Raw genomic sequence first — 24,004 nt, 5'->3', positions numbered from 1 at the left:
TATCTGGATGGGATTACTGCTCCTGGTCTTCCTGTGTGTATTAAACTTGGTCTGAGTGGTATTACTGCACCCGGTCTTCCTGTGTGTATGAAACGTGGTCTGATTGGTATTACCGCTTCTGGTCTTCCTGTGTGTATTAAACTGGGTCTGACTGGTATTACTGCACCTGATCTTAATGTGTGTATTAAACTTGTTCTGGGTAGGATTACTGCACCTGGTCTTCCTGTGTGTATTACAGTTGGTCTGACTGGTATTACTGCACCTGGTCTTCCTGTGAGTATTAAACATGGTCTGATTGGTATTACCGCTCCTGGTCTTCCTGTGTGTATTAAACTTGGTCTGACTGGTATTACTGCACCTGGTCTTCCTGTGTGTATTAAACTTGTTCTGGGTAGGATTACTACACCTGGTCTTCCTGTGTGTATTAAACTTGGTCTGACTGGTATTACTGCCCCTGGTCTTCTTGTGTGTATTAAACGTGGTCTGCGTGGTATTACTGCACCTGGTCTTCCTCTGTGTATTAAACGTGGTCTGAGTGATACTACTGCACCTGGTCCTTCCTGTGTGTATTAAACTTGGTCTGGCTGGTATTACTGCACCTGGTCTTCCTGTGTGTACAAAACTTGGTCTGACTGGTATTACTGTCCTGGTCTTCCTGTGTGTATTAAACGTGGTCTGAGTGGTATTACTGCACCTGTTCTTCCCGTGTGTATTAAACTTGGCCTGACTGGTATTACCGCTCCTGGTCTTCCTGTGTGTATTTAACTTGGTCTGACTGTTATTACTGCACCTGGTCTTCCTGTGTGTATTAAACTTGGTCTGACCTGTATTACTGCACCTGGTCTTCCTGTGTGTATTAAACTTGGTCTGACTGGTATTACTGCCCTGGTCTTCCTGTGTGTATTAAACGTGGTCTGAGTGGTATTACTGCACCTGTTCTTCCTGTGTGTATTAAACTTGGTCTGACTGGTATTACCGCTCCTGGTCTTCTTGTGTGTATTAAACTTGGTCTGACTGGTATTACTGCACCTGGTCTTACTGTGTGTATTAAACTTGGTCTGACTGGTATTACTGCACCTGGTCTTCCTGTGTGTATTAAACTTGGTCTGAATGGTATTACTGCACCTGGTCTTCCTATGCTTATTAAACTATATCTGGGTGGGATTACTGCATCAGGTCTTCCAGTGTGTATTAAACTTGGTCTGAATGGTATTACTGCACCTGGTCTTCCTGTGTGTATTAAACTTGGTCTGAATGGTATTACTGCACCTGGTCTTCCTGTGTGTATTAAACTTGGTCTGACTGATATTAACGCAGCTGGTCTTCCTATGCTTATTAAACTATATCTGGGTGGGATTACTGCATCAGGTCTTCCAGTGTGTATTAAACTTGGTCTGACTGGTATTACCGCTCCTGGTCTTCCTGTGTGTACTAAACTTGGTCTGACTGGTATTACTGCACCTGGTCTTCCTGTGCTTATTAAACTGTATCTGGATGGGATTACTGCTCCTGGCCTTCCTGTGTGCATTAAAGGTGCTCTGGGTTGGATTACTGCTCCTGGTCCTCCTGTGCGTGGATTGGACACTCTAGCAGTGTAGCCAGGGAACAGGGCCTTTACTGTTCATCGTATTGCTTTTGATTTACCTTGTTTGGTTTCACCGCTCTGTTCAGATTCTCAATCCACTTGTCTCGTTCCGCAGCCGAGCGACACGCAAAACATTTAGTCCCTGAAGCAGTGGTGACCTGAGGAGAGAGAAACCACGTGTTTAAAAAGGCCATAGTGTACAAACCTCACACACCCAGACGCATGCAGTCACATATAAACATACACCACCCACATACCACTCAAACGACATACTGCCACCATGTACACGCACATATCACAGAGGCCACACACTATACACAAACACACACTCTGAGGAACGCACATTAAGCACATGTCACACACACACCACCTGATACTAGAGGTACAGGATGGAAACTGAAAAATGAGGTTATGTAGACAAGTGAGATTTGAAGAAAAGGAGGACACGCATGTCAAACTGAGACAAGAGCTCTGGTATAAGAGATACAAACATGGGACTGAAAGAAACACCTCCGATGTAACAGATACACACCTGAGTCATGAGTTACAGGAACATGAAAACACACCTCCGATGTAACTCACACACCTGAGACATGAGCTACAAGAACACACAACACAGATGCAGCGATGCTGGAGCAATCTTCAGAGTGGGGTGCTGCCATCAATGTGACATCATAAGTCATAGGGATTGTGAAAAATTCAAGCGTCACACAAAGAAAAGGTGCAGCAATTGACGAGACCCATTCAGTAGGAGAGTTTTATGGATGTGTAGTATGCAGCAGGTAGTGCATTTTGTAGCACACTGTCACAAATATAAAACTAAAGAATGGCGTGGTTGAACACTTTCCATTGACATGGCCACTGAATCTGCAGAGACGAACGAGTTACTTGCCATAGGTAATGCCTTATCTGGTAGAGACTCTATCAAGCCCACAGATTCCTTACCTTAGAATTACCCCCAGGCATCAGACTGGATATGGAAACTCTTCAGCAGTACCCCTGGAAGCAGGTAAGTGCCATTGTTTGACTTCACATGCTCCAGAAGTGACGTGAGCGGGGCCTGTATAGGCGCCACCCCAGCGCACCGACCGCAGTTTCTTTTCATAACCTTTCCACGCCAGAAGCATAGAGCCCAGAAGCATGCAGATGTACTGGTGTGAAGCGGTAAGGGCCTCAGAAGGGTGACGCTATGCTGAAATCCCTTCACAGAGGAGGGTGATGGTTGGTAGTTGTGTTGTGACTAACATTGGCAGCCCTGGCATAGGCAGTGGGTGGTACAAGCTGCACTGCCCTCCTGATGAGAGTCCTGGCACTTGTGTGTTTACAAATTAAGCACTGACTCCAACCGTAGACAAATGGCCCAGGTTGTGGCAACGGTGGAAGCGTGAGAGGCGGTGTGGTTTCAGGGTTAGTGACATTCTAACAGCCTCATTGGTACAGTTTGTATTTTTACCATATTTCAAAACAGCTGTTGAGGAGAGCAACTTTTCACTTCCCATTCTGCACCAGTTATAGGACGCAGCCTGGTGGTGGTGGGGATGACAGAAAGAAAGGCTTCATGGGGATGGGGAGTGGGTGCGCTTTAAATGTGAACAACATAATATTAGATGTACTTTCGACAACAAAAGTAATTTCAACTCCGAGACAAACCAAGGGTAATGTAGCCATACACACAATGCTATAAAGCCTAGCACGCCATCAGCCCGTGTATGATGTGCATTGTGCGGTGTGTGTAGTTGTGTCATATCGACCTTTTAAACCATTAAGTTGTCTGTAATCAGACCTAAAAAACATGTCACCACTAGGTGTAGATTTTCTAGTATGAGCTCTAAAGCGGTGATATTTTTGTAAACGAAATTTCGGGCATGAAACTTGTATGCGGCAATATTTAGAATATGTTTTTCTGGTGTCACACCCCTCCGGCGCTCTTGTGTGGCACACATGGCAGGCACTGCTTATGCAGAATGCTGACTATGGTATTGTGGTGTGGGACCCCTCCAGCGCTCTTGTGTGGCACACATGGCAGGCACTGGTTATGCTGAACGCTGACTATGGTTTACAGGTGTGGGATCCCTCCGGCACTCTTGTGTGGCACACATGGCAGGCACTGGTTATGCTGAACGCTGACTATGGTATTGTGGTGTGGGACCCCTCCAGCGCTCTTGTGTGGCACACATGGGAGGCACTGGTTATGCTGAACGCTGACTATGGTATTGTGGTGTGGGACCCCTCCAGCGCTCTTGTGTGGCACACATGGCAGGCACTGGTTATGCTGAATGCTGACAATGGTATTGTGGTGTGGGATCCCTCCGACGCTCATGTGTGGCACACATGGCAGGCACTGGTTATGCAGAATGCTGACTATGGTATTGTTGTGTGGGACCCCTCCGGCACTCTTGTGTGGCACACATGGCAGGCACTGGTTATGCTGAATGCTGACAATGATATTGTGGTGTGGGATCCCTCCGACGCTCTTGTGTGGCACACAAGGCAGGCACTGGTTATGCACAATGCTGACTATGGTATTGTGGTGTGGGACCCCTCCGGCGCTCTTGTGTGGCACACATGGCAGGCACTGGTTATGCTGAACGCTGATTATGGTTTACTGGTGTGGGACCCCTCCGGCACTCATGTGTGGCACACATGGCAGGCACTGGAAATTTCGGGCATGAAACTTGTATGCGGCAATATGGATTAGTTACTTACCTGTAATCCTAGTTCTCTTCCAGGGGTATCCTCATCAAAGTCATAAGCATTAGAATATTCCCGCCCATGTGCGGGATCCCGGAAACAGTATATTATATGTGCCCCACATATACATATCCATACATATATACCTATATGTATACACAAGCAAATGCAGCCCCTAACACCCTAGAGCTGAATCATGCTGTAAGGAATTTCCACTACACATTAGAAAAATAGCATTATAAACATGAGAAACAACATTATAACTTGTTTGGAAACTGTTTTAATGCTTAGAAAACAGCAGAAATTCTTAGAAAACACTGAAAGCATAGGAAGCTCCCAGGCTGCATTGCAAATACCCAGTCTAAAAAGACTGAAAAGCTAACTCATAGCTGTATAGTAAAAACTGACACCGTGCCTTTAAGGCACACCTGACCCCCACCTTCCCATCATGCCTCAGGGGTGACAGTTAGGTCAGTTGTTCTTTGCGGAGACTGAAAAGTCATGGCACAAAGAAAATAATAACCTCTGAAAACTATCACACCTTTGCCCGGGGAGGCGGGAGGGTTGCTTATGACTTTGATGAGGATACCCCTGGAAGAGAACTAGGATTACAGGTAAGTAACTAATCCTTCTCTTCCAGGGGATCCTCATCAATAGTCATAAGCATTAGAATAGAATAGCGAGCCTCACCTCATCTCCCTGCGGGCAAAGGAAAGAAAAAAACAGAGAAGGGACAGAATGCTCAGATAGCTCAGCTACCCAAACAGGTTCCTCAAGGAGGCTTGGCCTACTTGGGCATCCGCCCTGGAATCGGATTCGAGGCAGTAGTGCCTGGTAAAAGTATGGACCGATTTCCAAGTGGCCGCCTTGCAGATCTCTGCCATAGGAACGTCATGCAGGAAAGCTACTGTGGCCGCTTTCCCCCTAGTAGAATGGGCCTTAGGGGCCAAAGGTAAGGGCCTTTTCGCCAGCTGGTAGGCTAGGGTAATGCAAGAAACAATCCATCTGGAAATGGATCGCTTAGCTGCTGGGAAGCCTGTTCTCATGGCGCCATAGTTGACAAACAGCTGGTCCGTCTTCCTAATGCCTCTGGTACTTGCCAGGTAGAATTTAAGTACCCTTTTGAGGTCTAAGGAGTGGAGCGACCGCTCAGCCGGGGTCGCTGGATTCGGGAAGAAGGATGGCAGAGAAATGGACTGATTAATATGAAAATCAGACACTACCTTAGGGAGAAAGGATGGATGTGCCCTTAAGACCACTTTGTGCTGGTGAAAAACTGTGTACGGCTCTTTAGTACACAGAGCCTGGATTTCGCTTACTCTGCGTGCCGATGTAATGGCTACCAGAAAAGCCGCCTTCCACGACAGATGCTGTAAAGAAGCTTTGTGGATCGGCTCAAAAGGTGGGCCCATCAACTTGGATAACACTAAGTTCAACTCCCACGGAGGTGAAGGGTTTCGAACAGGGGGGTAAACTTTTTTCAACCCCTGCAAGAAGTCCTTGACCACCTGCATCTGGAAAAGAACAATTGTTACTTACCTGTAAACAGGTGGTTCTCCAGTATTGGTGTCTTTCATAGATTCACATGCTTGAATATTCCCCGTCGTCGGAGTGGGAGTCCCACGGTAAATAATATAGCAATATATACAGCCATAATATATATATATATATACATAAGTAATCATATAAAACAGAGATATAAGTAAGTAATAACATCAAGAATGTCCCTATATGAAATTTCCATAGAGATACATGGAAAGAGAAAAAAAAAAGACATTCGTAGTCTATCTCTGTCATTATGTTAGTCCGAACTCCGGCCAATCAGGCGCCAGCTCCTCTCTAGAACCTTCTCCTCAGAGCTCCTCACCTCAGATTTTCGTAGCACCAAAGTGACTTTAGAGTGTATGAGGAGAAGAGAGCCTCTGAAGGGAGGAGGGAGGGTCGCATGTGAATCTATGAAAGACACCAATACTGGAGAACCACCTGTTTACAGGTAAGTAACAATTGTTCTTCTCCAGTATTGGGGTGTCTTTCATAGATTCACATGCTTGAATATAGAATAGCTAGCAGTAACAATATCATTGTTTCCATGATCACACAGCTTCGAAATTGTAATGACAATCAATCTTCTTATGCATATGACAGTACTGAATAACTGTAACAGTATAAATGCATCATTATGTCAATTATAAATGGAAACAATATGGAGGAGGGAAGGAAGAGGCTCATCTTATTTAAAAAGATTGCGAAGCACTGCCTGCCCAACTGCAGCATCCTCCTCGTTTAAAGTTGTCAAGCAATAGTGTCTTGTAAACGTGTGTCTGCTCGACCACGTAGCTGCTCTGCAGCTCTGATGCAAAGGCACTCCAGCAAATAAAGCAGTTGAGGAAGACATTGCTCTGGTGGAGTGAGCCCTCACTGGTGACTGCAATGGCTTGTTTGCCTTTTGATGGCAGAAGACGATGGCAGCTGAAACTTAACGTGCAATAGTTGGTTTCGTCACTGGACGACCTTTGTGAAAGCGTCCATAAACTATGAATAGTTGATCAATCCTTCGTAAAGCAGCCGTTCTGCTGATGTAGAATGTTAAACCTAGTTTCACATCCAGGGAATGTAATCTCTGCTCCGTAGGAGTTTGCGGATAGCAAAGAAAGTTCTTAAAATCACTGGTTCGTTAATATGAACGTCTGAAGGCACCTTCAGCAAGAAATTTGGATCTGTACGCACTACTACAGAATCTGGTTTGAACTGTAGGAAAAAGGTGGATTTATTGTAAATGCATGAATGTCACGGACGCGACGTGAAGACGTTAGCGCCCGAAGAAAAGCCACCTTCCATGTTAGATACTACAACTCGACCTTGTGAATCGGTTCGTACGGTGGTCTCATTAGTTGAGCCAATACGATGTTCAGATGCCACAATGGAGGAGATTTACAAAATAACCCCTAGACGAATTGATGGATAATCCTTGAAGAAACAAAAGGGAAGTTGAACCATCCTGACGGAAACGGAAAATTGCCGCCAGAAAAAACCCCTAAAGGTTGCATGAGAGAAACCCGGAGTTAGCTAAATGCAAGAAGAACGGTAAAAATTGTTCTGGTGTGGAGTGAAAACGGGTGCACCCCATTAGATGCACACCAGTGGGGAACACTTTTCCACTTTAATTTGTACGTTTTCACCGTAGAAGGAGCCCTCGCCTGAGCTAAAATGTCTCTACAGTCCTGTGGAGTATCCAAATGGGCAAATTCACAGTGCTCAGGTTCCAAGCTGATAAGCTCAGTGAGGAGGGATTCGGATGACCAATTTTCCCCTTGTCCATCGTGAGTAGATCTGCACGAGGCTGTAGAATGATTGGGTCGGATTGAGACAATAGGAGTAGTTCTGAGAACCATGCCTGCCGAGGCCAACGGGGGCTATAGAAGTAGATGGCAAGGTTGCCTCCGCATCTACCACAGAAACTCGAGGTACGAGTGGGATTGGGGAAAGAAAAAACGTAGTCAAACAGATCGTACCAGTCCATCAAAAGGCATTGCCCAGAGATCTTTTGTGGGGAAGCCAGCTTGCGTAATCACGGCATTTCCGGTTCTCTAGTGTGGCAAAGAGATCCAGCTGTGGGCGACCCCATCGTTGAAATATCCTCTCTAGAGTTGGTTGATGCAACTCCCATTCATGGGTCGATGAGGAGGACCCGCTCAGGGAATCCGCCAGGATATTGGATACCCCCGGTCGATTAACTGCTGCATATCGTGATGCGATGGTTGATAGACCAATCCCAAATCGACTGAGCTAGTCGAGACAGTTTCGGAGATTTTATCCTGCCCTGCTTGTTTATATAGTGCATGCAGGTTGTATAGTCTGTCTGTATCAGGACTGATTCTCCTTGGATTAAAGGATGAAAAGCTTTGAGAGCCAGCAATATATAGCCATGAGATCCAACCTGTAGAAGTGCCAGGTTTTTTTTTTTTTTTTTTTTTTTTTTTTGACATATTGACCATTTTCCTTTTATTGATAAAAACCTCCAAATGAGCACCCCATCCTTCCAGAGAGGCGTCTGTTATTGTCATGTCTAGGTACCATTGTCAGAAGAGAAATGCCTTCCGTTAGATTTAACAGTTGCGTCCACCACCTTTGCGCCAACTTCATCCGATCTGTGACGTTTACAACATCGTTCAAAGAACCTGTAACCTGGCGTTCTTGGACATCCAATACTCCTTGGATGGGGCGTGTCTGTAATCTGTAATGAGGGATCAATGCAATGCATGATGACGCCATTTTCAGAAAGGACTTCAATATTCTTACAGAAACGGGTCTTTTTGATCTGATAAGGGTTACCAGTCGGAGAATTTTTTGAAGACGGTCTTGGGAGAGAAGTGCCCTTGCTGACACTGTGTCTAAAGTTGCTCCCAGAAAATCCGTGCGATGAGAAGGCAGTAGATGGGACTTTGTGGTATTTATGGAGAGCCCTAAGGCGCGAAACCACCTCCTGTCAAAGATGTGTGTGTTGTAGAAGTTGAACTTTCGATTGTGATTTTAGGAGATAGTCGTCCAGAAATGGAAAGATCTGAACACCCTGGAACGTAGGACGCTACCACAGGGGCTAGCACCCTTGTAAACCCTCGAGGGGCCGAGCGCAGTCCGAATGGTAAACTTTGAACTGGAAAATCCCCTCGACCCACTCGAAAACGAAGAAATTTCCGATGTTGTCGTAGTATGGAGATATGTAAATATGCATCTTGGAGGTTGATTGTTTCCATGAAATCTCCTTGTGAAAATAATCGCAAGATCTCTACATGCGTTCGCCTACGAAAAGAATGTTTCTTTAGATACCTGCTGAGAGCCCTCAGATCTAGAATGGGCTTCCATTCCCCCTTCCTTTTGGTGATAAGGAAGAATCGGGAATAAATCCTTTCCCTCTTTTGAAATCTTGGTACTACTCCTATGGCTCCCTTGTGTTATAGAAATTGAACTTGTAACAGTTCTTTGATATGAGCCGGTGGCAGTCCGGTAGGTGGTGTGGGTGGAGGGAATTCGATGAACTCCAAAGTGTGACCTCTTGCTATAATTTCCAAAACCCAACGGTTCCTTGTATGGAGGACCATTGAAAATAGTACCGATAGATTCGATCTCCAATTTTCTGGGACTGATGGAAGTCATGTCTCTTAGGAGTGTAACCCCTGTAAGAGGATTTTCCTCTGTAAGTCTTGGAAGACTGCTGTCGAGAAGTTTGCTGTTGGTTAGAGGAATATCGGTTTGAACCCTGGTTATAAGGTCGATATTGATTGATTCCTCTTCGAAAATAGAGGTGCCGCGTCCGCGTGCACCCCGAAAGGGTTGTTATCAAAATTGCAATGTGCCCAGAGAGCGAGCAGTATCTGTATCTTTCTTTATCGATTGGAGAGCTTCATCCACCTGATCTCCGAATAAAACCTCTTCTTCGTCATATGCCATGGTCTTTGACGGTTCCGGCAGTTGCTCAACTAGTGTTGACATATCCGCCCATACTTGACGGTCCTAACGACCCAGGATGGCCAAAGCATTAGCCGCTCTCACCATGGTGGAAGCCATCGAAGAGAATTTTCACCCTATGGCATCCAAACGACGTCGACCACGATCAGGTGGTGCAGTGATCGTAGATGCAGGGTTTCTAGCCCGGCGTTGCTCTGCCTGTGTGACTACAGAATCTGGCTTCGCTTGACCAGTGAGGCACGCTGGTGCTCCTAATGGTGATTTGTACCTTTTTCTCCGATCAAGGCACCCGTGCTGGAAGACTATGAGGCCTCCATAATCTTTTTGCCTTCCTCCCCAATAAATTCGATTATAGAGATTGTATGTGTTTGTTTAACAGGCTGATCTTTGAAATCGTACAGGAAATAATCCTTCGTTAATTTGAACGTTAGTGCTGTCCTATCCCTTAACTGGTGGAACTTGCATATTAACAGGTGGTGAGTCACCAGGTAGCACCGGAGAGGGAGATGGTGTTTGGGCATGATAGTTATCCCACTCCGCCATACCATCATCATCAGCATCGCCACCATCATCGAGAATCTCACCATCCTCCCTGTCCTGAGGAATTTCTTCTTCTTCTTCAGTATCATGAGGAGGTACTGTCCGAGTTGAAGAATGTCTCAGCGGTACTGTAGGTATTACCACAGAAAGTATTGGAGCCGGTACCGGTTCCGATATAGTTGTTGGCACCACTGGAGTAAGCGGAACCACAGACACTTGTGGTGATAAAGGAAAAACCGCCGATTATAGTTGTCACAACCGATTCAGCTAAACCTTCTTCTGAATCTTGATCTGAGTCAGTGGTAAAACAATGGTTAAGGAAGGCGGGAATCCTCCACCGATATAACTTCACCCGACCTTTCTTGTCAAGTACTCGGTGGTAATGGTAATAAAGGAACAGCAGCAAAGGACGAAGTAGTCGCTGTATATGTCGAAGAGATTTGGATTTTTAATGACCTCTGTGCAGAAGTCGTCTTTTTTAAACCCTTATTTTTACCGATGAGACTGCAGTCAACGGGCTCTGAGGCATAGAAGGCTATTGAAGAGATCTTTGTAGACGGAATCGTCTACGGAACCATCGTCGACGGAAACCACCATCGAAAGATTCATTGCCGATGGAACCATAGTCGACGGAACCATCGTCGACGGAATCATCGTAGACGGAATCACCGTAGACGAAACCACCGTAGACGGAACCACCGTAGACGGAACCACCGTAGACGGAACCACCGTAGACGGAGTCACCGTAGACGGAATCACCGTAGACGGAATCACCGTAGACGGAATCACCGTCGACGGAATCATCGTAGACGGAATCATCGTAGACGGAGCCACCGTCGACGGAATCATCGTCGACGGAGCCATCGTCGACGGAGCCATCGTCGACGGAGCCATCGTCGACGGAGCCATCGTCGACGGAGCCATCGTCGACGGAGCCATCGTCGACGGAACCACCGTAGACGGAACCACCGTCGACGGAGCCATCGTAGACGGAGCCATCGTCGACGGAGCCCCCGTCGACGGAGCCCTCGTAGACGGAGCCCTCGTAGACGGAGCCCTCGTAGACGGAGCCCTCGTAGACGGAGCCCTCGTAGACGGAGCCATCGTAGACGGAGCCATCGTAGACGATGAAGCCATCTTTGAAAAAACTGGAAAGTTGAAAACCTCACTAGCCTGAGAACTATGTCTCGTGGGCGACACAGCAGTATTCAAAGAAGAAGAAGTGGCAGATGTCATAGTCAGAGACATTTTCTTCTTTTAAGGAAGGAGTAGGTAACTCCTGTACACTACTGCGTTTTGAGGCTGTGTGGGAACGGCCAGAAGTAAAGTTTTCTACCTCAGAAAATTACTTCATATTTATCCTTAAGTCTCTGGAGCCACAACAAGAGACGGCCTTCCCTGTCTTTCAGAGTTTTTGTAGAAAAAATTCTACAGAATTTATATTCACCCACTTCATGGTAGGGTAAAGACAGTAAATACACTTACTGTGTGGATCTTCTGAGAATAACGTAGCTTTCCACAAAAGAACAAGGTCTAAACAAAGACTTCTTACTTGAAGTCATCCTGAAGAGAAAAAACTGAGCAGAGCTCAGGGAGACTCCCTTTCACACGACGTGCGGTAGAAAATCTGAGGTGAGGAGCTCTGAGGAGAAGGTTCTAGAGAGGAGCTGGCGCCTGATTGGCCGGAGTTCGGACTAACATAATGACAGAGATAGACTACGAATGTCTTTTTTTTTTCTCTTTCCATGTATCTCTATGGAAATTTCATATAGGGACATTCTTGATGTTATTACTTACTTATATCTCTGTTTTATATGATTACTTATGTATATATATATATATATTATGGCTGTATATATTGCTATATTATTTACCGTGGGACTCCCACTCCGACGACGGGGAATATTCAAGCATGTGAATCTATGAAAGACACCCCAATACTGGAGAAAAGAAGGTTGACTGGGAGACCTCCTGTAAGCTGTAATGGCAGACAAATGGACCCTGATGGATGCATACTTCAAGCCTGATCTAGCTAAGTGAAGGAGGTACGGAAGGATGACGTCCTCCTGCCCCTTTGTAGGATCATGGTGATTCTCCCTACACCAAATGAAGAACCTCTTCCACTTAAACGCATAAGACGCTCTTGTGGAGGGTCGCTTCGCTTCCTTGAGAATATGCATGCAGTCAGGAGGTAGACCTAAATGTCCGTATTGCAGGACCTCAGGAGCCATGCCGTTAAGTTCAGTGAGGGAAGGTTGGGATGCAGAATCCTCCCGCCCATCTTGGACAGCAAGTCCGGCCTGCAAGGCAGCCGCCTGTGAGGTCGAACCGAGAGATGAAGAAGGTCCGGGTACCACCACTGGCGCGGCCAGTCCGGAGCTATGAGGATCATCCTCATGTCGGATCTGAGCAGCTTGGATACCACCTTCGGAATCAGAGGCAGGGGCGGAAAGGCGTAGGCAAACGTCCCTGACCAGTCCATCAAAAGAGCATTCCCCCTGGTCCCTGGACGGTGGAATCTGGACGCGAAGGCGTGGCATTTTGAATTTTCGTCGTCTGCAAACAGATCGATGTCTGGACGACCCCACCAACGGAACAGGTCCGCCACCACGTCGTCGTGCAGCACCCAGTCGGGCTGATCTTCGAAATGCCTGCTGAGTGCGTCTGCCTTGATATTCAATTCCCCTGGAAGGTGTACTGCCACCACCGAGAGGTTCCGGGCAAGCAGCCAGTGCCAGATCGCCTGCGCCTCCAGGGAGAGGGGCCGTGACCGAGTCCCGCCCTGTTTGTTCAGGTAAAACATGGTCGTGGTGTTGTCGGTCTGCACCAGGATTGAGTTGGTCTCGATTGCTGGGAGGAACGCTTTTAGAGCAAGGTGGACTGCCCGAAGCTCTAGCATATTTATGTGGTAGCCCTGTTCTTTTGCAGACCACTGACCTTGTATCTGGAGGCACCCCATGTGGGCTCCCCATCCTTGTAGCGACGCGTCTGTCACCACTGATTGCACCGGAAGTGGCTGGTGAAACGGGACTCCCACCAACAGATTGTTCTGACGAGTCCACCATGTTAGGGAAGATTTCGCTACCTGGGGGAGAGAGATCCGATCTCCCCAACGACCTGTGGACTGATCCCATTGATCCTCCAGAGCTTGCTGCAAAGGTCTCATCCGCAGCCTGGCGTGGGGAATCAGAAAAATGCAGGACGCCATGGAACCCAGCAGAGATGCTACCTGCCGAACTGACGGCCTCCGCATCTGCTGCAGAAGCCTGCATTTTTTCTTCATTGAAGACAGTCTCTCCTCCGAAGGATACGCTCTTCCCACGCTTGTGTCCAGAACGGAGCCAAGGTAGTGGATGGACTGAGTAGGCCGCTGCACGGACTTCGCCATGTTGACGTGAAGGCCGAGAGCGTGCAACTGCCTTAGACAGATTTGGAAGTCTTTCTTCACCTGTTGCTGGGTTGGAGCCTTCAGTAACCAGTCGTCCAGGTACGGGTAGACGAAGAGACCCTGCTTGTGTAGGCAGGCCGCCACCACTGCCATACATTTGGTGAAGACTCGCGGGGCCGACTTGAGTCCGAATGGAAGCACTTTGTACTGGTAGTGCTTGTCTCCTACCACAAACCGCAGGTACCTGCGGTGATGCTTTGCTATTGGAATGTGAAAATACGCATCTTGGAGGTCCACCGAACACATCCAATCTCCGACTTGTAGATGTGGACATATTTGGTGAAGCGCCAACATACGGAACTTCTCCTTGACGATGACTTTGTTTAGGAGACGAAGGTCCAGAATCGGCCGAAACTTGTGCTCTTGATCTTTCTTGGGCACCAGGAAGTACCGGGAGTACACTCCTTTTCCGACCTGTGAAGGAGGAACCCTTTCTATGGCATGCTTTTGCAGAAGGGACCTCACTTCCTGCTTGAGTAGGTTTAGGTGGTGAGGACGGGACCTCTTTGGCGGGATGTCTCTGGGAAGCGCTCGAAAACGTAGCGCATATCCATGACGCAGTATATTCAGCACCCAGCGATCTTTTGTGATGCTGACCCACTCTGCTAGATGTTGCGACGCACTTCCTCCCACTGGAGTGGGCAACGGTCGTAGAGGAAGCCACAGCTCATGACTTTCCTCCTCTTGTGGCAGTGGAGGACTGTTGTTGGTGTCCACCTCTGCCTCTGCCAGACTTTCCGCCTCGAAACTGGGTTTTCCCTTGGGGTTTGCTCTGAGACCACTGAGGGGTTTGAACCCTCTGTTGAGGCCCCTTGCGTTGGGTGGGTCGAAAACGGCGCTTGAACTCCTTTTTCTTCTCCAAGCCCACGGCTTTGAGAGTGTCCAGCTCAGTTTTCATGCGCCCCATCTCCTCATCCGTGTGAGTGCCGAAGAGGGAGTTGCCAGAGAACGGGAGGTTTAAAATACGTTGCTGTGCGTCTGGCTTGAGCCCTGTCAGACGCAACCAGGACGACCTCCTGGCGCAGACGCCGTGTGTATAAGAGTGGGCTGAGATTAGCGCACCATCCGCCGCTGTGCTAATCGACTGATTAGCCACCAGTGCCCCTTCAGTAACAATCTCCTCAAAGTCCTTTTGGTCCTCCTTGGGCAGCTTGGATTTGAAACGTTCCATCGAATCCCAGAGGGCCCTATCGTACCTGCCCAGAAGCGCCGCCGCGCTGGAGATCTTGAGGGCTGCCGCCGCCGAAGAGCAGGTCCTGCGTCCCCATGAGTCCTGGGTTCTGCTCTCCTTGTCTGGAGGGACGGAGGAGGAGGCCGACGCCGTCTGACCCTTCCTGGCAGCTGCCACTATGACGGAGTCCGCAGGTGGGTCTCTCTTTACAAAGACGGGGTCAGAGGTAGCTGGCTTGTATTTTTTTAGGATACGAGCCGGAACGGCTTTGACAGTCGCCGGGGTGAGAAAAGTGTCCATGACTGGTTCCATGATTCCTGGGACCAAAGGTAGCAGCGGACGAGAGGCAGACTTTTGGTGAAGTGTTTCAAAAATCACCGAGGTTGTGACTTGGGGGACTGACATCTCAATCCCCAGCTTCAGTGCTCCCCGCTGCAACACTTCCTGGTAGGTGTTGATGTCGTCTACGGGAGAGACCCTGGACACTGGGCTGTCCGTGAGCGTGGGAGAATAGTTTCTGATGGAGGACTTGGAGGACGAGGAAGAGGACGATGATGGAGTCCTTTTGCGCTTCCGGTGATGATCACGCGCCCTTGACCCAGGTGAACGCTCCTCACGTCTGGGGGAGCGCGATCTGCGTCGCCTGTAGTCCGGAGATCTCGGACGTGCTGGCCTGGGGGGACTAGCTCTGTCCACAGCCGCCACCAGGCGTTGCAGCGGAGAATCATGCACTGGGCTGATGTATTCCCGCATCCTCCTTGTAGGCCCTGAGTCTAGCCAATGATGTGCTGGTAGTAGCCATCTGGGCGACAGAGTAACGGTCTGAGTCTGAGGAGAAGACCTACGGGGTTGAGCTGCAGGTTCTCGTGGCTTTGCTGGTCGTGGGGAGGCCTCTGAGTGGGAGGAGGAGTGGCGAGAAGCCGACTCCGTAACCAGGACCACCGACTTGTCTGAGGCCTGTCTCGACGTCGAGCGCGGTCTTGACGACGATCCGTGGTGTCCTCTCCTGTCTCGCTGGGACTCTCTCGACGTCGAACGCCGTCTCGACGTGGACCGGCGGCCATGTTCCGTGGGCGAAGCCTGCCGCCTCGACGTCGAGCGGCGATGTGAAGCCGACGACGGAGGCTCTCTCTCCCTCGACGCCGGACGCCGCGGGGACGCCGGCGGAGATGCTGCCACTCTCGACGTAGATACCGATGCCAACCTCGACGCCGAACGCCGCTTGGAGGACGACGGCGGAGGATCCTGCTGCTTCGACGTCGAACGTCGATGAAGCCTCGACGACGGTGGGGATGGTGCCCTCGACGACGGAGGGGTGACACTCCTCGACGCCGGTCGTCGCCTGGTTGACGACGGCGGAGGGTCCCTGCTCCTCGACGCCGATCGACGTCGAGATGTCGACGGCGGAGGGTCCCTGCTCCTCGACGCCGAACGCCGCTGGGTTGGCGACGGCGGAGGCTCTCTGCTCCTCGACGCCGATCGTCGCCGGGTTGACGACGGCGGAGGCTCTCTGCTCCTCGACGCCGATCGTCGCCTGGTTGACGACGGCGGAGGTTCCCTGCTTCTCGACGCCGATCGTCGCCGGGTTGACGACGGCGGAGGGGGGGTGTCTCTCGACGCCGAACGTCGCCGGGTTGACGACGGCGGAGAGGATCTGGATCTCGACGCCGCTCTGGATCTCGACGCCGATCGTCGCCGAGTTGACGATGGCGGTCTGGACTTCGACGTCGACGTCGTACCTGCTCTCGACGGCGAGCCCGCTGTCGAGAACTTCTTTTTCGAAATATGACCTACCGGAACATCTTTTCTCAGCGCCGAGCCCGACGCTGAGGCGGAAGGACGAGAGGACTTGCTTCTAGATGATTTTTTATGCCTCTTGGAGCCCTTCCTCACCGGAGATCGGCCTCTAGATGGTTGTGCCAGGCCATAAGCGCGACTTCGCTCTCTGTCCTTCAAAGTTCTTTTGGACAGGCCCTGGCAGTGAGGACATGTGCTGGAATCATGGTCCTCCGGCAGACACAGGATACAGACCCTGTGAGAGTCAGTCGCGGCCTTTTTCTTGCCACAGGCAGGGCAAGGATCGAAAAGAGAAGGCATTTTAAGTGGAAAAAATGCCCAAATAAGCCTAAAAAAAGGCAGCCTCTTACTGACTTAGCTATGAAACGTCGAAGTAAGGGAAAAAGAATTGAAAAAATAGACAATATTTTCTGACAAACTCAGAAAAAAAAAGTGGAGCTCTGTTGCCAGGATCCTTCTAGAAGGAGCCGGAAAGAACAACTGACCTAACTGTCACCCCTGAGGCATGATGGGAAGGTGGGGGTCAGGTGTGCCTTAAAGGCACGGTGTCAGTTTTTACTATACAGCTATGAGTTAGCTTTTCAGTCTTTTTAGACTGGGTATTTGCAATGCAGCCTGGGAGCTTCCTATGCTTTCAGTGTTTTCTAAGAATTTCTGCTGTTTTCTAAGCATTAAAACAGTTTCCAAACAAGTTATAATGTTGTTTCTCATGTTTATAATGCTATTTTTCTAATGTGTAGTGGAAATTCCTTACAGCATGATTCAGCTCTAGGGTGTTAGGGGCTGCATTTGCTTGTGTATACATATAGGTATATATGTATGGATATGTATATGTGGGGCACATATAATATACTGTTTCCGGGATCCCGCACATGGGCGGGAATATTCTAATGCTTATGACTATTGATGAGGATCCCCTGGAAGAGAATTAGAATATGTTTTTCTGGTGTCACGCTGACTATGGTATTGTGGTGTGGGACCCCTCCAGCGCTCTTGTGTGGCACACATGGGAGGCACTGGTTATTCTGAACGCTGACTATGGTATTGTGGTGTGGGACCCCTCCGGCACTCTTGTGTGGCACACATGGCAGGCACTGGTTATGCTGAACGCTGACTATGGTTTACAGGTGTGGGACCCCTCCGGCGCTCTTGTGTGGCACACATGGCAGGCACTGAATATGCAGAATGCTGACTATGGTATTGTGGTGTGGGACCCCTCCGGCACTCTTGTGTGGCACACATGGCAGGCACTGGTTATGCTGAATGCTGACAATGGTATTGTGGTGTGGGATCCCTCCGACGCTCTTGTGTGGCACACAAGGCAGGCACTGGTTATGCAGAATGCTGACTATGGTATTGTTGTGTGGGACCCCTCCAGCGCTCTAGTGTGGCACACATGGCAAGCACTGGTTATGCTGAACGCTGACTATGGTTTACTGGTGTGGGATCCCTCCGACGCTCTTGTGTGGCACACAAGGCAGGCACTGGTTATGCAGAATGCTGACTATGGTATTGTGGTGTGGGACCCCTCCAGCGCTCTTGTGTGGCACGCATGGGAGGCACTGGTTATGCTGAACGCTGACTATGGTTTACAGGTGTGGGACCCCTCCGGCGCTCTTGTGTGGCACACAAGGCAGGCACTGGTTATGCAGAATGCTGACTATGGTATTGTGGTGTGGGACCCCTCCGGCGCTCTTGTGTGGCACACATGGGAGGCACTGGTTATGCTGAACGCTGACTATGGTATTGTGGTGTGGGACCCCTCCAGCGCTCTTGTGTGGCACACATGGCAGGCACTGGTTATGCTGAATGCTGACAATGGTATTGTGGTGTGGGATCCCTCCGACGCTCTTGTGTGGCACACAAGGCAGGCACTGGTTATGCAGAATGCTGACTATGGTATTGTTGTGTGGGACCCCTCTGGCACTCTTGTGTGGCACACATGGCAGGCACTGGTTATGCTGAATGCTGACAATGATATTGTGGTGTGGGATCCCTCTGACGCTCTTGTGTGGCACCCAAGGCAGGCACTGGTTATGCACAATGCTGACTATGGTATTGTGGTGTGGGACCCCTCCGGCGCTCTTGTGTGGCACACATGGCAGGCACTGGTTATGCTGAACGCTGACTATGGTATTGTGGTGTGGGACCCCTCCAGCGCTCTTGTGTGGCACACATGGGAGGCACTGGTTATGCTGAACGCTGACTATGGTATTGTGGTGTGGGACCCCTCCGGCACTCTTGTGTGGCACACATGGCAGGCACTGGTTATGCTGAACGCTGACTATGGTTTACAGGTGTGGGACCCCTCCGGCGCTCTTGTGTGGCACACAAGGCAGGCACTGGTTATGTAGAATGCTGACTATGGTATTGTGGTGTGGGACCCCTCCGGCACTCTTGTGTGGCACACATGGCAGGCACTGGTTATGCTGAATGCTGACAATGGTATTGTGGTGTGGGATCCCTCCGACGCTCTTGTGTGGCACACAAGGCAGGCACTGGTTATGCAGAATGCTGACTATGGTATTGTTGTGTGGGACCCCTCCAGCGCTCTAGTATGGCACACATAGCAGGCACTGGTTATGCTGAACGCTGACTATGGTTTACTGGTGTGGGATCCCTCCGACGCTCTTGTGTGGCACACAAGGCAGGCACTGGTTAGGCAGAATGCTGACTATGGTATTGTGGTGTGGGACCCCTCCAGCGCTCTTGTGTGGCACGCATGGGAGGCACTGGTTATGCTGAACGCTGACTATGGTTTACAGGTGTGGGACCCCTCCGGCGCTCTTGTGTGGCACACAAGGCAGGCACTGGTTATGCAGAATGCTGACTATGGTATTAAGGTGTGGGACCCCTCCGGCGCTCTTGTGTGGCACACATGGCAGGCACTGGTTATGCAGAATGCTGACTATGGTATTGTGGTGTGGGACCCCTCCGGCGCTCTTGTGTGGCACACATGGCAGGCACTGGTTATGCTGAACGCTGACGATGGTTTACTGGTGTGGGACCCCTCCGGCACTCTTGTGTGGCACACATGGCAGGCACTGGTTATGCTGAATGCTGACAATGGTATTGTGGTGTGGGATCCCTCCGACGCTCTTGTGTGGCACACAAGGCAGGCACTGGTTATGCAGAATGCTGACTATGGTATTGTTGTGTGGGACCCCTCCAGCGCTCTAGTGTGGCACACATGGCAGGCACTGGTTATGCTGAACGTTGACTATGGTTTACAGGTGTGGGGCCCCCCCGGCGCTCTTGTGTGGCACACACGGCAGGCACTGGTTATGCTGAATGCTGACTATGGTATTGTGGTGTGGGACCCCTCCAGCGCTCTTGTGTGGCAAGCATTGGAGGCACTGGTTATGCTGAACGCTGACTATGGTTTACAGGTGTGGGACCCCCCCCCGCACTCTTGTGTGGCACACAAGGCAGGCACTGGTTATGCAGAATGCTGACTATGGTATTGTGGTGTGGGACCCCTCCGGCGCTCTTGTGTGGCACACATGGCAGGCACTGGTTATGCTGAACGCTGACTATGGTTTACTGGTGTGGGATCCCTCCGACGCTTTTTTGTGGCACACAAGGCAGGCACTGGTTATGCAGAATGCTGACTATGGTATTGTGATGTGGGACCCCTCCAGCGCTCTTGTGTGGCACACATGGCAGGCACTGGTTATGCTGAATGCTGACTATGGTTACAGGTGTGGGACCCCTCCGGCACTCTTGTGTGGCACACATGGCAGGCACTGGTTATGCTGAATGCTGACAATGATATTGTGGTGTGGGATCCCTCCGACGCTCTTGTGTGGCACACATGGCAGGCACTGGTTATGCTGAACGCTGATTATGGTTTACTGGTGTGGGACCCCTCCGGCACTCATGTGTGGCACACATGGCAGGCACTGGTTATGCTGAACGCTGACTATGGTATTGTGGTGTGGGACCCCTCCAGCGCTCTTGTGTGGCACACATGGGAGGCACTGGTTATTCTGAACGCTGACTATGGTATTGTGGTGTGGGACCCCTCCGGCACTCTTGTGTGGCACACATGGCAGGCACTGGTTATGCTGAACGCTGACTATGGTTTACAGGTGTGGGACCCCTCCGGCGCTCGTGTGGCACACATGGCAGGCACTGAATATGCAGAATGCTGACTATGGTATTGTGGTGTGGGACCCCTCCGGCACTCTTGTGTGGCACACATGGCAGGCACTGGTTATGCTGAATGCTGACAATGGTATTGTGGTGTGGGATCCCTCCGACGCTCTTGTGTGGCACACAAGGCAGGCACTGGTTATGCAGAATGCTGACTATGGTATTGTTGTGTGGGACCCCTCCAGCGCTCTAGTGTGGCACACATGGCAAGCACTGGTTATGCTGAACGCTGACTATGGTTTACTGGTGTGGGATCCCTCCGACGCTCTTGTGTGGCACACAAGGCAGGCACTGGTTATGCAGAATGCTGACTATGGTATTGTGGTGTGGGACCCCTCCAGCGCTCTTGTGTGGCACGCATGGGAGGCACTGGTTATGCTGAACGCTGACTATGGTTTACAGGTGTGGGACCCCTCCGGCGCTCTTGTGTGGCACACAAGGCAGGCACTGGTTATGCAGAATGCTGACTATGGTATTGTGGTGTGGGACCCCTCCGGCGCTCTTGTGTGGCACACATGGGAGGCACTGGTTATGCTGAACGCTGACTATGGTATTGTGGTGTGGGACCCCTCCAGCGCTCTTGTGTGGCACACATGGCAGGCACTGGTTATGCTGAATGCTGACAATGGTATTGTGGTGTGGGATCCCTCCGACGCTCTTGTGTGGCACACAAGGCAGGCACTGGTTATGCAGAATGCTGACTATGGTATTGTTGTGTGGGACCCCTCTGGCACTCTTGTGTGGCACACATGGCAGGCGCTGGTTATGCTGAATGCTGACAATGATATTGTGGTGTGGGATCCCTCTGACGCTCTTGTGTGGCACCCAAGGCAGGCACTGGTTATGCACAATGCTGACTATGGTATTGTGGTGTGGGACCCCTCCGGCGCTCTTGTGTGGCACACATGGCAGGCACTGGTTATGCTGAACGCTGACTATGGTATTGTGGTGTGGGACCCCTCCAGCGCTCTTGTGTGGCACACATGGGAGGCACTGGTTATGCTGAACGCTGACTATGGTATTGTGGTGTGGGACCCCTCCGGCACTCTTGTGTGGCACACATGGCAGGCACTGGTTATGCTGAACGCTGACTATGTTTTACAGGTGTGGGACCCCTCCGGCGCTCTTGTGTGGCACACAAGGCAGGCACTGGTTATGTAGAATGCTGACTATGGTATTGTGGTGTGGGACCCCTCCGGCACTCTTGTGTGGCACACATGGCAGGCACTGGTTATGCTGAATGCTGACAATGGTATTGTGGTGTGGGATCCCTCCGACGCTCTTGTGTGGCACACAAGGCAGGCACTGGTTATGCAGAATGCTGACTATGGTATTGTTGTGTGGGACCCCTCCAGCGCTCTAGTATGGCACACATAGCAGGCACTGGTTATGCTGAACGCTGACTATGGTTTACTGGTGTGGGATCCCTCCGACGCTCTTGTGTGGCACACAAGGCAGGCACTGGTTAGGCAGAATGCTGACTATGGTATTGTGGTGTGGGACCCCTCCAGCGCTCTTGTGTGGCACGCATGGGAGGCACTGGTTATGCTGAACGCTGACTATGGTTTACAGGTGTGGGACCCCTCCGGCGCTCTTGTGTGGCACACAAGGCAGGCACTGGTTATGCAGAATGCTGACTATGGTATTAAGGTGTGGGACCCCTCCGGCGCTCTTGTGTGGCACACATGGCAGGCACTGGTTATGCAGAATGCTGACTATGGTATTGTGGTGTGGGACCCCTCCGGCGCTCTTGTGTGGCACACATGGCAGGCACTGGTTATGCTGAACGCTGACGATGGTTTACTGGTGTGGGACCCCTCCGGCACTCTTGTGTGGCACACATGGCAGGCACTGGTTATGCTGAATGCTGACAATGGTATTGTGGTGTGGGATCCCTCCGACGCTCTTGTGTGGCACACAAGGCAGGCACTGGTTATGCAGAATGCTGACTATGGTATTGTTGTGTGGGACCCCTCCAGCGCTCTAGTGTGGCACACATGGCAGGCACTGGTTATGCTGAACGTTGACTATGGTTTACAGGTGTGGGGCCCCCCCGGCGCTCTTGTGTGGCACACACGGCAGGCACTGGTTATGCTGAATGCTGACTATGGTATTGTGGTGTGGGACCCCTCCAGCGCTCTTGTGTGGCAAGCATTGGAGGCACTGGTTATGCTGAACGCTGACTATGGTTTACAGGTGTGGGACCCCCCCCGCACTCTTGTGTGGCACACAAGGCAGGCACTGGTTATGCAGAATGCTGACTATGGTATTGTGGTGTGGGACCCCTCCGGCGCTCTTGTGTGGCACACATGGCAGGCACTGGTTATGCTGAACGCTGACTATGGTTTACTGGTGTGGGATCCCTCCGACGCTTTTTTGTGGCACACAAGGCAGGCACTGGTTATGCAGAATGCTGACTATGGTATTGTGATGTGGGACCCCTCCAGCGCTCTTGTGTGGCACACATGGCAGGCACTGGTTATGCTGAATGCTGACTATGGTTACAGGTGTGGGACCCCTCCGGCACTCTTGTGTGGCACACATGGCAGGCACTGGTTATGCTGAATGCTGACAATGATATTGTGGTGTGGGATCCCTCCGACGCTCTTGTGTGGCACACAAGGCAGGCACTGGTTATGCAGAATGCTGACTATGGTATTGTGGTGTGGGACCCCTCCGGCGCTCTTGTGTGGCACACAAGGCAGGCACTGGTTATGCAGAATGCTGACAATGATATTGTGGTGTGGGATCCCTCCGACGCTCTTGTGTGGCACACATGGCAGGCACTGGTTATGCTGAATGCTGACAATGGTATTGTGGTGTGGGACCCCTCCGGCACTCTTGTGTGGCACACATGGGAGGCACTAGTTACGCTGAATGCTGACTATGGTATTGTGGTGTGGGACCCCTCCGGCGGTCTTGTGTGGCACACATGGAAGGAACTAGTTATGCTGAATGCTGACTATGGTATAGTGGTGTGGGAACCCTCCGGCGCTCTTGTGTGGCACACATGGCAGGCACTAGTTATGCTGAATGCGGACTATGGTTTTCTGGTGTTGGACCATTCCGGCACTCTTGTGTGGCACACATGGAAGGCACTAGTTATGCTGAATGCTGACTATGGTTTACTGGTGTGGGACCCCTCCAGCGC

At 50.5% G+C, this 24,004-nt stretch overlaps 1 protein-coding gene across 6 annotated transcripts in view; it reads right to left on the bottom strand.

The window, feature by feature from the left end:
- Nucleotides 1–24,004, bottom strand: part of SYNGAP1 (synaptic Ras GTPase activating protein 1) — a 1,959,930-nt gene that overhangs the window by 560,006 nt on the left and 1,375,920 nt on the right. For all 6 annotated transcript variants that reach the window (XM_085623761.1, XM_085623749.1, XM_085623769.1 and 3 more), the window contains one exon: nucleotides 1,645–1,743. In XM_085623761.1, the coding sequence (XP_085479887.1) occupies nucleotides 1,645–1,743 (99 nt within the window). The remainder of the gene's footprint in view (nucleotides 1–1,644; nucleotides 1,744–24,004) is intronic.

Source organism: Triturus cristatus, chromosome 1_1, assembly GCF_964204655.1.
Source record: "Triturus cristatus chromosome 1_1, aTriCri1.1, whole genome shotgun sequence".
Classification (NCBI taxonomy): domain Eukaryota; kingdom Metazoa; phylum Chordata; class Amphibia; order Caudata; family Salamandridae; genus Triturus; species Triturus cristatus.
The sequence above is the reverse complement of the archived record's forward strand: the minus strand, read 5'-3'. Positions and strand labels throughout refer to the sequence as shown.